This window comes from Numenius arquata, chromosome 5 (genome assembly GCF_964106895.1).
Source record: "Numenius arquata chromosome 5, bNumArq3.hap1.1, whole genome shotgun sequence".
Classification (NCBI taxonomy): domain Eukaryota; kingdom Metazoa; phylum Chordata; class Aves; order Charadriiformes; family Scolopacidae; genus Numenius; species Numenius arquata.
In genome coordinates, this window is record NC_133580.1 from 1,482,944 (window position 1) to 1,502,115 (window position 19,172).

Sequence of the window (19,172 nt, forward strand, 5' to 3'; positions counted from 1 at the left end):
TTTTTTTTTTTTCCTTTTCATTCTCTAGGGTTCCTCGGGAACCTCTTGACCTTTTTCTGTTTTATGGTACCGAGAAGGCTGTTTCTCTGGTTTCTTGTTTAATTTAAAACCTTCTCCTGGAGCTGCCTCCTGGAGAGCCTTCCGTTTCTGCTGGAGCTCTATGGACACCACCGATGGATCCTGGCTGTCAGGTCACATATTCCTTTACCTTTTTTTCCTTCGGAAAATCTACAGTAGAGAATAATCATGTTTTAGTAAAGGAGAGAGCAGCTGATAAACCCACCAATTCTCCATTTCTAATGCACGAGTCTACGAAGCATAAATTACATTTTCCTGACAGCGTAGATGTGCCGCGAGAGGCTCCGGATGGGCTCTGCATTTCCCAGAACAAAGGGCATCAGGAAGGATTTTGTTCATTTGTCTCTAAACTGACACGAGTTTTTGTCCCGTGCTATCAAATCTGGGCACTTAACCAGATAAACTACTCCCTTCAGCTACAGATTTTCCTAAGGCAACCGCAAACGGCAGTTACTTTCGAAAATAAAGGAAGCCATTTTCTAAGTGCTTTCAGCGATACCAGCTTAAACCCTAACTCTAGGAACCAGCTTTCCAGCTGCCGTACTGGGTATTGGCAAAGTTACCGCTAAATCCCAGTGACCTGTCACCGACTGGAGCAAGGACAACATTTTTTAGTTCCAGCTAAGATATTTTGGAAGCCTTACTATTTTTTTTTTCGGTACTAAAACGAGTGTACAACATGAGTCTCAGGATTTGGGGGGAGCCTTTTTTTAGGGTATTCTGTTTTCACGCTGATATTCTTCTTCCAATTTTCAGAGGAACCGGCCGAGCAACCGTCAGTCACAGCCCTGGGTCAGCTGAATTCTGTGAAATTTCTGATCCACACCCACGAAGGAGTCAGGAAATTACTCGGATATATCACCTTGCCCTTCCGAGCTAGGGCACTCGGATATCTGGGGGCTTAGCATAAGCATCACTGTAGGACATGCTGCTCACCACAATTACGATATAACGTTGGGAAATAAAAGATACACGACGTAGTGTCAGGTCATACGCTTGTTTACAATATATGATATTGTTTAAATTATACAAAATACAAAGTATATTAGTCCAATTGATTTACAGAAGTCTCCAAGCACCTTTACGGCACCAGTTTTCTGCTTGACAGGCACGGGAAAGGCTTTAGCATTTACACATATAAGATTTTTAAGCCTTGGCCCCTGCTCCTACTGGTAACGCCTGTGGAGTCCTTTAAACGTGCCTTGACAGCGGAACCACCCAGGGCTCTGTGCCGTGAGGAGGCGTTCAAACACTCCAGCGGCAAGTAGCGTATTTCGACAACTTCTTCCTATGGGTGCCCTGCTGGGAAGGGGAGGGCTGCAGCCAGACAGGGGGCGTCTTACCAGGGAGTCAAAGCAGGCAACATTTCCCAGCGTATTCTCAGAAAACTGATTGGAGTTTTAATTAGTTCTTAACCTTCCCCTCTAATTCTTCATCCTTTTGAAGTGTCCAGTTATGTAAAGAAAGAAAAAAGACCACTAAGCCACCGGAAGAGAGAATGCAACACACACATTGTCTTATTACCTTCCCCTTGTATCTGCACTAAACGTACATTTTACTGAAATTAGGGTTAGAAGTTGCCCCTTTAGCAGCACCAAGATGGTGCAGGAGGGTGTTCCCCATCCTGCATCACTTTATGGGTAGGAGTGTCTGGATTAAGTACATCCTTCCTGTGCTTTACAGGCTGCCAAGTGTCCACGATTAATAACTCCTCTGAGGCACCTCCCTGTCTGAAGTTGCTGAGAAGTGACACAGCTACACGAATTGAACCCGAGCCCCCTGACATGTCCCCTCCATGGGCCTGGCGTGGTACGGCAGCTTGAAAGCACCAGGGAAAGGTGAAACTCACTTCAGTCATTCCTTCACCAGGTGAACAGGCCCCCGAATCTTGCCTTTTTCAGTAGCATTAAAATAACACAAGTTAAAAGAATGAGAAGCTAAAAGAAGTTCTAAAATGTCACCTTCAGAGCTGTAAAAAGCCAAAAAGCACTTCCTAAGAGTGTCAAACATTTGAAAGTCCTCCTTTTGGTCCCAAAGAACTTTTTATAATAGTGAGGATCCAGTTGAGGCTGCGTCATCCCCTCAGACGTGAACTCCCGAGTGCATCATTTGGTCACCCTGTGTTACCCCAAGGGGGGAGGCATTAACGCTGTGCCCATAAATTGTTCTTTTAAGGAAAGCTGTCGGAGGGATTATCGCAGTGGGGTCAGTCGGAATCCTGTGGTGAGCACGGGAAGGGTGCAAGAGTTGTCCACCGGGGCATGGAGGGCTTAAAAACTGAGCATCTTCAGCCAACCCAATAATAGGGAGGGACGGAGCCAGAGTCATGCAGACGTTGCTGGGCTGAGGACCATTACTCAGCGAGGTTCTGGTGGCGGAACTGGAACTGGAGAGGCGAGGAGGAAGATCAGGTTCTAGTAGCCAAGTCTGGCCGGGTGCAAGTCCACTTTGCTGCTCCTCCTCCTCCTGGGATTTTAAGCATTTGCAGCAGCAAATTCCAACGCAGGCACCGCCAACAACAAACGCCACAAATACAGACCCCACGAGAAGGAACGGCAGGTACACGGGCACTGAAAATGTAAGAGTGACGTTAGCCAAGCATTCCCCCATGGATATTCCAGGTTATATTCTCTTCTCCGTTCCTTAACGTGCACCAGGGAGCAGGACGGAGCAGTTTTACTCTCGTCTCTTCTCTTGCTGCGGCAAGAAGATTAGAAACTGGCAATTGCCCCGACAGGCTCCTTTGAAAAAGCCTGACTGAAGCACAGAGGGTCGGACCAGTCGGTCCTACAGCATCTGCCGTTAGTGTCCGTGCAAGAGCTGTGCCGGGACGCAGACGTCACAGCTACCGTCACTTGTGCACATCTAAGTAGAAATTCAGACTGGTAACTGATTTTTACAGTGAGTACCTGAACTGCCGCTGGGCTGCCTGTGGAATCTGGGTTTGAGGACTAAAAGTGTTTTTACAAGAGAACTTAAGTTATTAACACGTTACTTGGAGGCATCCCCGTGCATTAGCAGAACCGGCTGGCAACACACATGTTCCGCCAGGGATAGAAACATCCGAGGTGTCACCACGCTCCTTTGCTAGTACCTTAGAGCCTTTCCTAAGAGCAGGACTGATAGAAAAGTCTTTTGAGTGAAGCCCCAAGTTCTTCTGTCTTCCCAGTGAAGGGAACTGAGCGGCTCTGGCCATAATAAGCACCGTGCCAGGGCTCCACACCCTCTGCAACGGTTACAGCTCCGAAGGGCAGAGAAAAGAGGAAGGATCTGGCTGATGCCACCAAGGGAAGGTTGTTACAAGGGACACAAAGAAGAAAGCACATGATATGTCCCCTCCCCGTCTGCTAGAGGCACGGGAAGCTTACCTGGCACTGGAGGCCTGGGGCTGGGCTGCTGATAGTCACCAGGGCAGCGGCCCTGGTCCAGGCGGGCCTCTCTGGACGAGCAGCAGTAGCGCAAGCTGCAGGTGCCACAGCACAGAGTGGCCTCCGGGCCATCGTAGCGCTCGGGGCACTGGAAGCCGCGGTGCCGGCGCTGGAGGCTGCCAGCCCAGCCGTGACAGTACTCCCCTGCCTGCCCAGGGGCGGGTGGCAGGGCCACCAGCAGCACTAGGGCACAGAGGAACCCCCTGGCCATGGTGACTCACGCAGGGGTCCCACCTCTAGCCACTTGGCCCTCTCTGTCCCCCTTCTTTCCCTAAAGGCGAGGTCCTCACCGCCCCAGGCAGCCACAGAGCACGGTGCTCCCCGACCACCGAGGCACTGCCTAAGCTCCTGTTCCAGCAGGTTTTATCTCCGGGCCTGTGACCTGCCTCTAATCCCCTCTCTTTACAGCAACAAAGAAGGACCCATTAATTGGAAACCATTTGCAGCTGCTCCGGCTCCACCTTCCCTCCTTTCTCTCTTTCATTCCAGCAGGGAGCAGCCACTGGTTCCTGCTGGAGATGGCACTCAGGGTGAGGCATTTCCACTGGCAGGGATGGGTGCGGGATGCAGAAAGCCCAGGGCTGTCCTGGTACCAAAGCTTCATTCCTTCAGGGACTCGGGAGTAGCTGAAGTGTCAGAGGCGGGAGGCTGGGGACTGCGCAGGGGACAAAGCACGGTGACAAGCAAGAAATCAGGTTTCCAGAGCAGAAAGAACATACAGGGATAACCAGCTTCTAGCGGGCTCTAAAGTGTGAGGGGTACAAGCTGGAAACACGGTAATACTTACCGTATTTAACATGCATAATCAATTACATAAGTACAAAGAAGAAGATGTTAATCTGAAAATGTTGGAAAAATTAATTTTGAAAGCTCTAAGTTGGTCAAATTTCTGTCTCCGTGGCTGAAAACCTAGAGGCTGAAAATTTTAAAGGGTGCTTTGCGCTTTCGCTTTCCCTACACAGAGTGCAACCCCTGAATTAAAAAGAGTATTTCAGGGGACAAATGCCTATTTTAAGATCTTAGAAGTTTCACCTACGCAAGAAAATCCTACAGCGTTCCAAAGACCCCCTAGCAGCACGCAGTGGTACTGACTTCTTCATCTTTGAACTACAAATAACATTTGTGGTCTTTCTTAGTTCCCTCACAAGTCTCCCTACCTGCTGGATTAACGGGATCCATGGCTGAAGCCTCCTCAGCCTGTGCTTAACTGCAGCGAGGAAGAAAATTGCTGCTAATTGAGCACCTTGAAAAGCAGGGAATTTGGGCAGCAGCTTTTGGACTAATATCCTGCACAAAAGCTGGTTCCCACATCGTTTTTTAGGATTGCATTGGTTGCAGAGGGAGACTCTCCCATGACGCAAACTTACAGAAACATTTGCACAGTTATCTCCCATCTGATGATTTCTTTTTTGTTTTAATATTAGATAACAGCTTGCACATTTATGCTTTATTAACTATTTTGTAGGTGCAGTTGAGTCATATTTCAGTCTGCCAAAGACATCAGTCACCTTTCGTGTACCATTTTTTAATTGGCTTTTTGGCAAACGTGGTTAAAGAGATCCTTGGATTCAGAAATGTTAACTGCAATCTCTGCTTGGAACTAGAGACCTTTCCAAATCCTGCTCAGCGCAATGAGATGCATTTTCTCCTGCTGCATTTCAGCTCTGCAAGTGCAAGGTTGGCTGACGGCGTGGGACCTAATCCTATAAATCCATGGGCACGATCGAGAAAATACTGAGCAGCCCCAACACCCTTTTAAAGAGAGCCAGAGGTGAGGGGTGTGCTGTCTTGGCCTGGATTCTCAAAGCACTGACGCAATACTTTAAGTCCAAAGCCGTATTTGCCTTAAGGCAGATTCCAGTTTATTCACACATTCAACCTCAGCATGATTAGGCCAGGCTAAATACTAACTTTTATTATTTGTTGTTATGGGAAAAAGCAGCCTCGGACAGGTTTTAAGCATGTGCTTAGTGCTGCAGAGTTCATCTTAATAAAACGGACCTCAGGAAAGATAACGGGATGCAACTATTTCCTCCCCTCTTACATTAAAAGAGTATAAAGACACCTGCTAAGCCAGGTGTTCAAATGCCGAGAACTGCACAAAGCTGTTCCGTGCATTAACACTTTGAATGAGGCCCCCCTTACACCGTCTCCTCTCTCTGCATTTATCTCTTTGCAGGGATAAACTCTTGGAAATTAAAAGCAGAGCTCCTACCCAGGGTCTGCGTGTGTGTTTGTGTGTGTTCCGGGGGGCATTGGTTTCCCGATTCTCAATCTCTCATCTTCTTTTTGCCCTGGACCGTTGTGTGCTGTGATGTCCCCTTCACCGCTGCAGGAGGAAATGAATTAAATTGTGTGTAAAAATTGTATGTGCTTACATAACTTGTGACCCACTTCCAATTTTGAGAGGATCCGAAGGGCTGCGTGGCGATATTGGGATGCTGGTCGGGAACTACAAGGGTAAATCATGAATAACTTTCTATTCTAATTCCTTCCGTTCAGTCATTCTCAGCTTTCTTAGTCTTTCACCTGCCAGGGTGAAATTTTTCATGCTTGTTCTTTGCCAGCTTTGGGGAAGTTTTAAAGAAAAACAATGCAGCCTGTTTTGCATGAGAGGCCAGTGATGACGGTTTCCTATTATTAACAACAACAAACAATCTTGTTACCTTTCCTGAGTATCCCTGCAGCCAAAACAGCTTGAGCTTTGAATTTACAAGTTACCATGGAAATAGCCCTTAGAGAGAAGTCTTTTTTGTCCATGTGAGGGTTGTTGCTCTTATTTAGGGAAATGTACATTCCCCCTCGTGAATTTGATGTTTGCAACAAGATGATTAAAAATTCCTGTTATTCGAAGCAGAAAGCACAATCTGGAAACTTCCTGATTTGCAGCTGCTTTCCTTTCCCTGCAGTTTTCTGTTTAGTTTTCTTTCGTGATGTGGTACCACAGTCTCCTTCTTGAGAAAATAGCTGTCTGTAATGCGGGCTCGCCTGGCTTCGTCTGTCCTGTAAATGCTCTGCCCGGGTTTTAGGTGAAAACGGAGTAGAGAATCAACAGCATAAGCATCTGTGAAAATGTCCCCTGCCTCTGCAGGAGAAAACTAGCAGACCTGTGAGCTTATCAGTCTAAAAAGGGACACAATCTCTGCATGTTTTACATATTCCTGTTGGTGGGCTTTAGTGCTCCGCGTGTGTGTGAGCTGTGTCCTGCCTGACACGTGGCATTACTTCATCCACAGGAGTGAAGATGAGGGTGACGGCAGAGCGGGACTGTGGGGCTTTAGGAGCAGATGAAAAGACACCACCAGTCTCTTTGATCTGTATGTACCGTTACAACAGTGCAGGTTGTGCACCCCTGATACAGTCCCACCTGATCCACGGGTAATCACTTGCCTAGTCCCAAAAATCTAAACGGAGCCTGTATTTTACATTCTCATTTTCTAGGTTGCCACCTCTTTAAAAACAAAACCAAGAAATATTAAAGCCAGTCCGTACTGTTCACCGTCCTCAGCGAAGAGGATGGGACAGAGGTGGCTCACATCAGTGGATTTAACACCATTAGTCCTTTTTTTAGGCATTATTTTTTGACCAGCAATTTCCAACAGACTTCAGTAAAAATCCAGGTCTTAAATTTTCCCTGAATTAGACTTTGGCAGCCCCTTCACTCCTGGTGATTTTCCTTCTTTGCTTCTCCCAACTACACGGCTGTTTTCTCCTTCCTGAAGGGCCAGCCTCATTTCTGCACTTTTCTACCCCATGAGGGAGGAAATCAGGTTTTCGTGTGTTCCCTGCTGGGCTCTTCCCTCTCGAATGAGCCCCCTTTTGATGGCAGCAAGAAGCTGGGCGCTCAGGTGGCCCTCCTCACCTAAAAAGACAAACCACCTATTACAAGGGGTTACTCAGAAGAGAATGACAGGCCTTATTGAGATGGTGAATTCCTGAGGTGTGCTTTTTGAAGGGTTGTTCAGCCTGAATGCTCTTGATTGTTCATATACAATAGGCCTGATTTTCGAGAGGGGAGGGTTCCTCCTCCCTTCCCTGGGAGCCAGCGGGAGCTGCTGGAGCTCTCTCTGGGTAAAGATCAGGCCCAGGCGGTGCCCGACGATGCTGCCCTCACAGATGGAACCCGAGAATCAAACGCAGCAAGGGCTGAGCCAAACTTTCCATCGCCAGCTCAAATCACAATGCTTTTGGAGTTCAAACAAGTCTATATTATTATTTTTTTTTTTCAGTTAGTTAGTTGTAAGTTTTTCTTTCTTTTTTTTTTGAGATGCAGCCGCTTCAGAGTTTAGAGGATGAGAAGCCTGAAATGCTGGAAATCTCACAGGAAAACCTGCTCTTAAAATCTCCAGCTCTGAATTGGACGAGTGTCTGACCCCTTGGGCTCTTATTATTTTCTGCTGGATTGTTCTGCAGTAGGCATTTTCTGGCTGAGTATAAAGGACTGCTATCAGAGGCTCGGCGTTTCTATCCGAACTGAAGTCAAGTCACCGAGAAGTATCATGACAGCTTGAATCATCCTTCATAAGCTTAACTCAAAGTCTTTGCGGGCATTCGGGTTCATCGGAGCGTGGTCAGGAATAAGTCCTGACAGGGCGTCTGTGGAATTTCATTCGTATTTCTCTGTGTGTATTACCCAACTGTCAGTCAAGGAAACTGTGCAGGGTGCTGTATAAAATAATACACAAATAGTTTCTTCACTAATTTGCTAATAGTTTTCGTGTGGGGCATTAGTGGGACTATGGAGGTCAGGTTCCTTGTGAGCTACACTGGTCGTGTATTGCAGAACTCGCCTTTGAGGAGGAGCTAACTTTTTGAATATTGAGTTACAAGGACCTTCTCTCAAACAGGACAATGGAAAGTATAAAGAAACTTGAATTTTAACAAGCTGGAGGCTTTCTGTGGGCAGCAGGGAATCGGAGCCAACATTTTCATAGCAATTGGGAGAGGGTAGAAAAGGTGAAGACTAGTCAGGAAGATGTTGGAAACTGGTTGAGGAAAAGGCTGTGAAGATGCTGAAAATAAAGAAAAGAAAGTTTAGCTCAACAGGAAAGAGAATAAGGAGTCAGCAGGGAAGACTCAAAGAGAGGGTGAGCAGACAGAATAGGGTTATATTTATCAAGGTGATAACCATAACAATATGTTGAAAGTCTGGCAGTGCTTCTCCTAAGAACACTTCAAGCACTGAAGATAAAGACAAGAAAATTACTAGATAATTTCATGCAGGAACACATCCTTCACAGCTACATTAAGAAAAGGAGATGGGGTAAGGTAGATGCCTTTGTAAATCACTTTCCTTTTTAAATTTCTATAGGAGCAAAGTGATGTAGTAAATGGAGGTTTGGGACCCAGCAGCTGTAAGTACCAGGTTTCCGTCAGTCCCAGAGAAAGGCAGACAGACACACAGAAAATATGCAAACCAGCAAAGAAGCAATCCCTTCATAAACACCACATCACCTAAGGCTTTTCAGAAGACAGTGAAGGTGCGTGATGACTGACCAAGAGCAGGTCAGTCCCGGTAGGCTCTGTATCGGGGATTAGATTAAGCAGCGATTTAGATGTCCATCACAAGACTCATTCCTCTATTTCTTGGTACAAGGCCTTCATCGCGCTTTCTGGTTACTGCTTGTTTCTTTCTTGAAATTATTTTGATGTCTCTTGTGATTGTCTCTCTTGACACTTTCTTACATTCCGCAGACACAAGTTGCGATCTGCCTGGCAGTTCTGCAATTGCTCTGACACTTCTATGCCATCAGTCACTTATGGCTGCTTTGAATCTGCTGGCAGACCATGTGCCACTCATCCATTCGCTGTGGAATTGGCTTTATCTTCCCTGGCTTGTGGTTTGGGGACCACCTGTCAGAATCCTGCATTTTAATCCCTTTTTTTCTTGTGTGATTGCACTGGGAAGATTCATTGCGCCGTAGCACAGGGGCAGTCTGCAACAACCGGTGTGGGTGGCTCAGATTGTCAACCACAAAACTGTGCCTTGAGGAAGAAGGGCAGACCCCGGGGAGCGGGGGCTGCAGAGCCCCCTTCCTCTAGGCTATTTATCTGGATTTCTGGCAGAACAACGTGTCAGCAAACCCTGTGAAGCTGAATCTTGGTTGTTGCTTCGGTTTCAAATTAGAGCTCCTCCGTGCAGACTGTAAGAAAAGTGGAATTCAACAGGATACAAACCCGGGTGATACCATGGGGACCAGATCTTTTTCTGAGGCCATTCTCTGCATTTCCCTTAGTTACCTACGGAGTGAATTTGGCCTCAGAGGTCTAAACTGTCCCGACAACACCCCTGCGAGGACGGACCAGTGTGTTCTGCGCGGCGCAGACAGACCTTGCAGCGGGGAAGGGCACTGAACCGCATACACTGGCGTGTACGGTGAAATCGGTCACTTGGCATTCAGGCAAGGGGAAATATTTGAAGAAGGTAAACAGGAAACCAAACTGTTGCCCTCACAGAGCCCAAGCCTTTCTAGAAATTTAGAAAAGTTCAGTTCACTTAGTATTTTTACTATTTTACATTTCTGCTCCACGGCCATTAAAAGAAGAGCCTCTCTGAATGATTCCTGAGTAGAAAGGGAAGCAAAGTGGCCACATTTCGCTGTCCTCCTGTGCCCAGGGAACAACAGAAAATGCTGGAGAAACAGTGTGTCCTCCCTGCCCCGTTCATTACCAAGAGGTTCAGATCATTTAAAGAGGCATCGGTATTTCTGGATACTTAATCAAAGCCAAACCTCAAGGTGAACCTCTGAACCTCTTTCAGCTTGACCATTACTTCTTATAAGTGATGTTTTAATTTTCATCTAATGCCAAGAAAACTCTTTCATTCACCCCAGCTGGCACCAGAGATAAGGGACTAAATCCCCCAGACATTAAAACATTGAACAGTTCTGTCATGTTACTTTAGTCTGCTGCTAAAAGTCTTTTCTCTTCTTCCCGACTGATCTCAGATATAATGCAAAATAATCAGTGAGCAAAAAAAAAAAAAGGGCAGCAATTTAAAGTGTGGCTTTGAAGTTTAGCCTGTGCTCTGGGCTGTGCCCTTCATTTTCCAGCCCTCTGAGAGCTGTCTATCCTGAAGGGTTAACCCAGGCTGTCAGGTCACATCTCCACTGGCTCCTCTCCTGCCGCGGGGAATACTCTGGGCATGCACTAGCAATGGGTTGTGGGTTACAAAACTGCACTTTCACCGAGATATCTCACGGCTGATCCTTTGTCCCAAATGAGCTAATAAATACCAGGATAAGCTCATTCACGTCGTGGTTTTGCATAACTGTTCCAGTCCGTATCACCCCTGGCTGAACATCTCTAAGTGCCTTCTACCATTAACTTCCCGTTGCCCCCCAACTCTGAAAACATCCAGCCCCGCAGGATGCTCATACAGTGATTTTAGCACTTGGCCAGGGCCAGTCCCGTGCTCTGTCCCTGCTCCCAACTCCTGATCACCCACAACGTGCTCCTCAAATGACAGTACTGTTTGTGGGGTTTCACCGCACAACAGAGAAAGAATGGAAATGTGGAGACCTGCACAGAGCTCTCTTCTCGGGGTTAGGGATGATTAAGTGCTGCCAGGAGGAGAAAGAATGTGGCAAGCGGTCTTTCACGATGGAAATCTCCTTCTCCAGGAGCCAGCAGCCAAAGCTAGGGGTTGGTGTAGCTTTCTTTAACATCAAGCCTTGCAGAAGACCTGTCTTAAGCAGGTTTCTTTTCACCCTGAATGAGTTGTGCATCAATTGCCACCAAAACCAATAATGCTTCCGCACGCTCTGAGGAGATATTAGACCTTGGCTGGTTTGCAGAACTATTAACACCCTTATCTCTCCCAGGACACAACCCAGCACAACATCATGGTACACAGGACAGGTCCAGCTGGGGCTTGGCACTTCAGTGGATGGACCAGCAACAACATGGCAGAAGCCTGACAAGATACAGCTCGTCTCTCAAAGAACACAACTCTGACCTTGTGCCCGAGCAATAAAGTCCTCCCTGGGCTCTCTTCCACCAGAGGGTGCCAGCGACTGAGAAACCACCGGCCTTGGCAGCCCCTTGGGAGATTGCAGAGACTCCTCTGCTCCCCGGGGATCCTAATGCAAGAGCAGGATACATACAGCTGATGAAATTTGCATTTACTTTTAGCCCCCTCCTTGGAAGGAGAGCTATTGTATGTCGGCAGAGTTCAACAGAGCTGGCCACAAAGCCCCAGCGCGGGCGTGAAGGTAATCTGAGAGACGGAGCCCCAATTTCTGTTCCAGCCATGGCTGCACCCTTCCTGGGAGATGGGAGAAGGGAAGTGGTCGGCCCCGTGGTATTTTCAGAATGCCCAGCCTGCTTGTAGCCCTTGGTCACACTAAAGCATCTCTTTGTATTTTTAACCAATGTTAACATTAAGAGTTTCTAAGGCCTTTTTCAACATCCCCTATTCCAACTCAGGGAAAATGTAAAGGGCCAACTCCTCACCTGAAATGAAACTGTTCAACTTGATTAATCATCAGCTGAAGAATTGGCCTAAAATCTTTTATTTCTTTGACAGAGAAGATAAAAAAAGCCTTTTTTTTTTTTTCCATTTGCCATATGTGTTCGCCTGTCCCATTAGCAGCAACGGCAAATTTTCCTCCCTTTTTCTCCTCTTAGCCATCTGGAAAGAGCAAAGCCAGGCAACACCAAGCTGGAGCCTGTTCCATCCTGCGTGAGATCAACACGCGTGTTACATGAATTCCAGTTGCAAAACCAGCAGTGCAATTCCCTTGTTTCCCAAGCCAGCCATCAATCATCGTCTCAGAGTCCCACTGACAGGAGCAAGGCTGGATGTTTGGAATAAAGGGCACTATTTGGTCTGCGTATCTTCATTAATTATTAGTGCCGGGGCTGAGTGTGCAGAAATAGCCATGGGGTGAGCCCATACCTTGACCTAAGCAAGTGGGATACGGACGGAGTGACACTTAATGAAAACAAAACTCTAGGATGAGATGTTATTTGTCTATTTTACAGAGTCACTTGTCACAGCAGAGTTTCACTTTGGTATTGTAACAAATTCATGAGATCTGCTGTAATGGGAGGCAAAAATAACCTGCTGCACAGACAAGCTGGCAGGCCAGGAACAGGAAGACGTGGCAGAGACAAGTGGAATTGTAAGACTAAAGAACCAGCCTTCAGCTGCTCGAGTGAGGCATATGTTATGTAGGAATTAATTTTTTAATCTCAGCTGGGTGACATTTTCCCAAATGCAGAAGTGCCACCGAACGGAACGACTCGCTGTGATTGGCAGCTCCCCAGAAGGGGACATTGCCAGGAAGGGCTGGTGACACCTTAGGTCAGGAGTACAAAGCGCTGTTGAGCCTCGGGAGTGAAGTAAGGGCTGGTGCAAGCGAGGGCTGAGTTTGCTGACCGTTGTGGGAGCAGGTTGTGCTCTGCCTCCGACACAGAGCCTGTTCCGAACACATTGCTAAAAACCACTGATGGCATTTCTGACACAAACACCGCGTCTGTGAAATCTCCCCTCTGCCAGTTTCTCTTTCGATTCAGGCGGTTAAACTGAAGGAGAGGCTTTTAGTTTTACTAATTGAAACACACAATTGATCATCTGTCTCACAACGGAAAGTCAGGGTGGACCTCACCAATTTGCTTTATTCTCTCCGTATGACCCAGAAGCAGAAAGATGTCCCATCTATTCTACAGCCGACAGTGTCTCCTGTTCTGTCTCCAGCTGTTGGTGTGTGGCTGGCGCTTCCCTGGGTGCTGCCGCCCTTGCAGGTCACTGAAATAACTCCAGCAGCCTTTGGTGGCCTGAAATAACTCCAGGAACCTCTGGAGATGTGGCTGCTGTAGCCCAGCTCAGATACGAGATGCAGCCCAGGATGAGGAAGCTGATCCTCTACGCACATCTGTCCTTGGCCACAGCAGAGGGGAGAGGGTTCAAGAAAAGAAAACGGTAATAAAATCCAACTAACTTCAAATAAAAGCGATCTGGAAGAACATCATCCCAGCACACGATTGTTTCCCATGGCATGTTGCCTCATGCTCTGCTTGTAATCCCGAGTATGATAGATGAAGTTTGAGACACACAGTGAGTGAGAAAAATTGCTGGTTGTCAGAACATCAGCAGCCAAGACAATGGCTATGTTTATTGACTTCCAAATTACAATATAATCAGTAAATCCAGTGTTGTCCAACCTGAGAAGTTGCGTGGCAGCACAGCTAATGGCTGGCAGCTCAGCTTCACACTGATCATGCGTGTTAAACTCTCACTGTAACACACTCATGTATCGCTGCACTGTTTTTTTAAGAACTGATTTTTTTCCTCTGTCTTTAAATTGCTCTGGTTTGAGGTCTTATAGCCAAAAGCAATCAACAGATAAAACCCACAAACGTGCATTTTAGAAAATAAAGATATAATAGGAAAGCACAAGGAAAGTAAGAAATTATTCATACAGAATTACTAAAGGGAATATGAGCTTTAGGATTCTGAGGTTCAGCAGCACAGTTAATCTTACGGAAACTTGCCTTACTCTTGCATCTCTCCAGACTTTCTAATGTAGGTAATTATTATACTTACCTTAATTGAAGGTAGACTTCCCTTGAGCAGGAGGTTGGACTAGATGACCTCCAGAGGTGCCTTCCAATTTATTTTTTGGTCAATAGTAGGACACATGTGCCAAAGTTCCCTAAGTGGAACTATCTGGGGATGTATTGCGTTTCCCCTATGAATTTCATATCAAAGAGAAAGTGTGGGAAAAGTGAGAAATGGGAGTTGTTAGTAAGTGTTACTTTTCTGACAATACAAGTACAAACCAATTCTTATGATTTGGAATGACATTACCCAGGGGCAACAAGGTTCTGCTCATGGGTGGGTGATGCAATGGGGCTTTTCAAACCGAGTTGTCATCCTGAGCTGAAAACCAGCAGTGGATGAGTAAATCTGATGGGTTTGCAAATAACAGTAGGGACCTATATCTAATAAACGCTTTCTGTTGTACAATTTCCAGTGACACTACAGTGCGAGCCAGTCGGCCGCTGTTCTCTTCACCCTGCATGGGTTTCTCGTCCAAGGGAACGAGAGAGGCCTGTGCCTCTTCACAATATGGACTTTTTCTCTACATCTTGGTAGCTAAGAGCGCAAAGAGTTGCTGGACAAATTGCCCTCTGTCAAGTTTGCTTTTAGAGTGTCCTTGAAGTACTTTATTAGACAACCACATACTATTTTTCCAGTTCACTGTAGAGAAACATTCATGCTTCCTCTACCCACATTCCAGCTTTAGTAGATGTCCAGTTGGCGCTCAGCAGGACTTTGTCATTGGACAGTATCGTCCAACAGGCTGAGCAAGAGATGAATGGGATCCACTGTTCTTCACCGCTTCTTCCATCGCTCTTCGGTTAAAGCAATCCTGTGAGGCCTAAGTTAAAGAGATGGCTTTGAAGAGACTCTATTCCCTGCACCAGCCCCAAAATTAAGATTGCTTTCTTTAACAAAAAGGAGACAGCCCTGAACACAGCACACTACAGAGCAATGGGCCTGGCCTTAAGGGTTCCTATGGGTGTGGGGTGCACAAGAATAAAACCAGGCAATCAATTCACGGGGGGCTGGAACTATTGGAACAAGACTGGAACATAAAAACAGTGTGGTGGTAACTGGTATGGGTGGATGTGAGGATTCCTCCAGTGCTGGATACCCAACATGGGCTGGTACTGGTGTTTGCAAATTCTCCGGCAGATCTAGGCCGAGGAGAGCAGAGAGTGGAGAGAGGACTCGAGCCATTGTCGTGCCCAGTCCCGGGGAAACTGCTGTTACTGAGATTGTTATTTCCCTCCCTACCCCTTCACCCTTCTCCAGTATTTTTCCAGCTTATTTCTGGAAGCCGCTTTGACCCTGTCAGCAGCGAACAGAGATGGCATGGGAAGTTCTGGGATGATATTCCTTGGAAATGTATCCTAACAAAGCCCACTGCAACTTGGCCCCAGTGGTCACTGGAACAGGCAGACATGGAGCGCCACCGGAAGAAGGTACGAGTTGGCTGTCCTTAGAGACAGAATAAAAAACACACATTGCGTTTGCCTTCCCTTAAAATTTGCCATTGTCCCTATACATAAAACCACCAAAGATTTCACTAGACTATATTATATTTCCAATGTGTAAGTACAAAGTCATCTCGCTGTCATTTGCTATCACTCAGTGAGTTTAAGCACTTCACACACCGCTGGTGACAAATAACCTGCAATTGTTCATCTTTGTTCCCTCGGGTGCTCTCCCTGACAATGGCATGACTCAACTCAGTAACGTTGACTAGATGAGCACACGATTTCACAATAAAATAATCAGTCACATTTTTTAAAAAGGGCAAATTTATGCAGCCACTTGGAAGAAAAAAAGCAAAGTGCAGCCTAAAATTCCTTTTAGTTACAATGGGAAATGAAGCACGAGTAAGATGATTAGAACTGTAATTAAAGAAGAGTCAAATCCACAGATATGCACAACACACAGAAGGAGGTTCTTGGAGAGGCAGCATAGAAGAATCCTAAAGTATTTTTCCACTGCAAGCCCTAGGGACATCCCTCCTTAATTTGATCTCTAACAAGAAGCTATCTCCAAAAGCCCCTCTGTTTACCCTGGAATAAAAGCCGGGTGTCAGGGAAAGGTCTAGCTAATTTTCTCACTAAAAAGCTACTGCATATGTAGTCCATGCATAGATACTGAAATCTAAGCTTCATTACAAATGGGAAAAAACAATTTTCTAAGTACGGCAGGGGAAAACCCCAGAGGAGAGTCTGTCTGCAGCCAAGTCAAGCTTGAGTTTGGCTCCAGTCCTCAATCACATCCCTTTCTGTCATTTGCCAAACACCATCTCAGTTCTCCAGATGCTGCCAACACCCTAATATCACACTGCATTTAAGTACCATTTCTGCTCTCCTTCCCTGTATTATACAGTTCTTGGCCTGTTTTCAATAGCTTTCCTAAACCCACATCTGAATTCTCTCTGATAGGTTTCAATAGCTCGCTGAGAGGCAGATAATCCACCCTTTGTCACCACGGATTGAGTCCTGTCTCAAAAAAAGAACAACTCCATTTCATCAAAGAAAAATAGTTAGGAATGAATTTGCCACTGCTAACAAGCTTGACTGGGTCAGAGCTTTGTGTGCTGGGAAAAAGAGTTTAAGACCCTGAAACATGTTAGTGTGGCAAAGAATATTCTATTCAGTCTCTGTCATATGTATTTTAATGCCAGAGATCACTTGTATTTTGTTCGATCATGACCTACTCTAGAGGAAGAGTCCGCGTCGGATCCTTATAAATCCTTACCCGTCAGATCTCTAAATCCTCCTGCTCCACTTTGGATCTAATTCAATATGATCTCGTTTTTTCTATTGTGTAAGAGGTCCCAGTGCCCCTACCGGTTTTCAGATGTAGCAAGACAGCCAGCCAAATTCAGCCCTCAGCTAACCCAGGGCGATGCCAAGGGGAAGACAACCATTCCCAGCTCTCAGTCATCGCTTCATTCATGCAGAGCTTGAATCCAACTGGGAGCCCAGTGCGCAATGGAAGCTGTTAAAAAAAAGTTCCAGGAAACAACTTTCCCACTTGACAGCAGGGCAATGGAGAATAGCTCTATGTCCTCAGGGAAGCCCAGGATCTGTGATGTTTGAAGACTGAAGGGCTTTATTCTTCACAAACAGAGAGACACTTACTGCAAAACATTATCTACAGAGATTTGTTTGAAACGGTAAACACATCTGCTTTGGCCTTGCTCAGACTTCTCTCACGGTCCCATTCCATGAATGTTCATGCAAGTGAGTTCTCACTAACCTGGCTCTTTGCAAAAGTCAGATTTATATCTGCTTTCTCAAGTTCAGGCGGCAGGTAAATTTTCTATGAGCGCGCCCTGTGATGTTCAGGGAGACAGTTTATTCAGGGGGCAGCAACGAATGCTGTTTAATGATAAGAGCATTAAAAACCAAGAAGTGCAGCTCAAAATGCAAGGCAATAAGCAAGAAGAATCTTGTAGGATAATTTTGAAAGAAACAATGCATCTGAGAAACATCACAACCCGCTCCTTGCTGTTCACTAGAAAAGAGGAGAAACTTCACCGTATGAGCTATTTGTTATGTAAGTATTCCGTTCAGTTCCAGGAACAACAAACCAGATGAAACTATGTGTTCGTCAGCTCCCTAAACTCTGCTGGAAGTGGACATAAGTGTCAGGCCATTTCATCGGAGTTGTTGTTATGACATTTTGTTTTCCTTCCATTAAGAACATCTAACCACAGCAACTGCAAAGGAAAAAAAACCCCTACATCACTCCCCTGAACATTTCCTTACCTCACATCTCCTTAGTGATTTTCCATCTCTGCAAGCGATGCTTTAATTAACTAAAAACCTCCTGACTCTGAGCAGGTTGGAGGTGCTGTCCCACAGCCCCATCACAGCATGGCGAGCAGATTATTCCTCTAAAGCAAAGCAACACAACCGGGGGGGCTCAAAATACTGGGGACACCAGAGGTGCTCCATTTGATTGTACGGGATTTAGCCGAGGAGAGGGATGGTCCCTGCATGCAGATGGCTTGCTGCCTCTTTGTAGTCACCACTTCTTCTGGGGTATAAAACCTTTTTGAAGGTGAGATCAGGGGCTAGACTGGATTTTTTTAATTACTTTAGCAACCAGGCATTGGGAACCACTGCACTTGACCCACACTGAGATCATCCCTGTCCAGGGGATGACAGCAGAAGGTGTAAGAAATGGTAGAGATTTTTTTCCATGAGGTATTTTCCAAACCAAACCTTCAGGGGAAACTCATTAGTTGCATAATATTGGATCTCTTAGCAGAGGCTGTAATTATAATGATGCTGCAACTCACCACATAAGGACTCTGACACCACCTCGTGACATCTAAACTTTAAAAAATTTCCACTGAAAGGCCCTTTAGAATAAGGACAGTCCCAAGGGTTAAAGGAAAGTTTGCAGAAGCCCATACCCAGTTCTGCTTTCATGCTTCTCAGCAGTCTCATATTCCCTGAATTAAGCTACTTCTAAATTTTTCTTCTCTGGGAAGATACTTCAGAATCTATTTGTGACAGTCAAAATTTTAAATTATGGGCAAAATCTCTGCTCCCTAAGGCTATTTCTTGAGACAGCTATTTCTTGAGTATCATTAAAGTGAAAAAAACAAACTCTGAAGGCCAAATTCATGCCTGGTCTCATTCAACTGACCTCAGCCCCAGCGCTCCAGCAATGGACTTGGCCATGCACATCCATTATGCTGTCTGTTTACAAACTGACTGAATTGCATCTAAACCCACCATCTCAATGGATTTTGTGGCACCATTCTCTTTATAACACTTGTAAACGAGGCTCCCTTTTCCCCAGCCCCTTCGGCGTTCATATTCCAGGGGCTTAGCAGTGTGGGTACCAAGTAATGTCTCTTCCCAGCCTTCACTCAGTAAAAATGGCAAAATAAATTGTTTTTTTCTCAAATGTTTCCCAGAAAAAATGTACTTTTCATCCCCATTATACAAGATTTCACTGGTTTTTTTGATAGCAATTTATCGCAGTGGACTTCAGCTGCTTGTTAAACACTTCCTAAATGGTGAGTGACTAATCAAAATGAGATTATGGGAATTGCTTGGTGTGGGACACACCATGCCTACAATTTAGCTTACCTTTCCCTGCAAACTGAAGATCTT

The 19,172-nt window shown here is 45.9% G+C and overlaps 1 protein-coding gene across 1 annotated transcript; it reads right to left on the reverse strand.

Moving 5' to 3' along the window:
* Positions 1-2,160: 2,160 nt before the first annotated feature.
* LOC141464390 (protein shisa-1-like) lies at positions 2,161-3,717 on the reverse strand. The gene is made up of 2 exons (XM_074147275.1): positions 3,447-3,717; positions 2,161-2,648 (listed from the first exon to the last, which is right to left on the reverse strand). The coding sequence occupies exons 1-2, from the start codon at positions 3,715-3,717 to the stop codon at positions 2,161-2,163; spliced, it is 759 nt and encodes a 252-aa protein (XP_074003376.1).
* Positions 3,718-19,172: the final 15,455 nt, after the last annotated feature.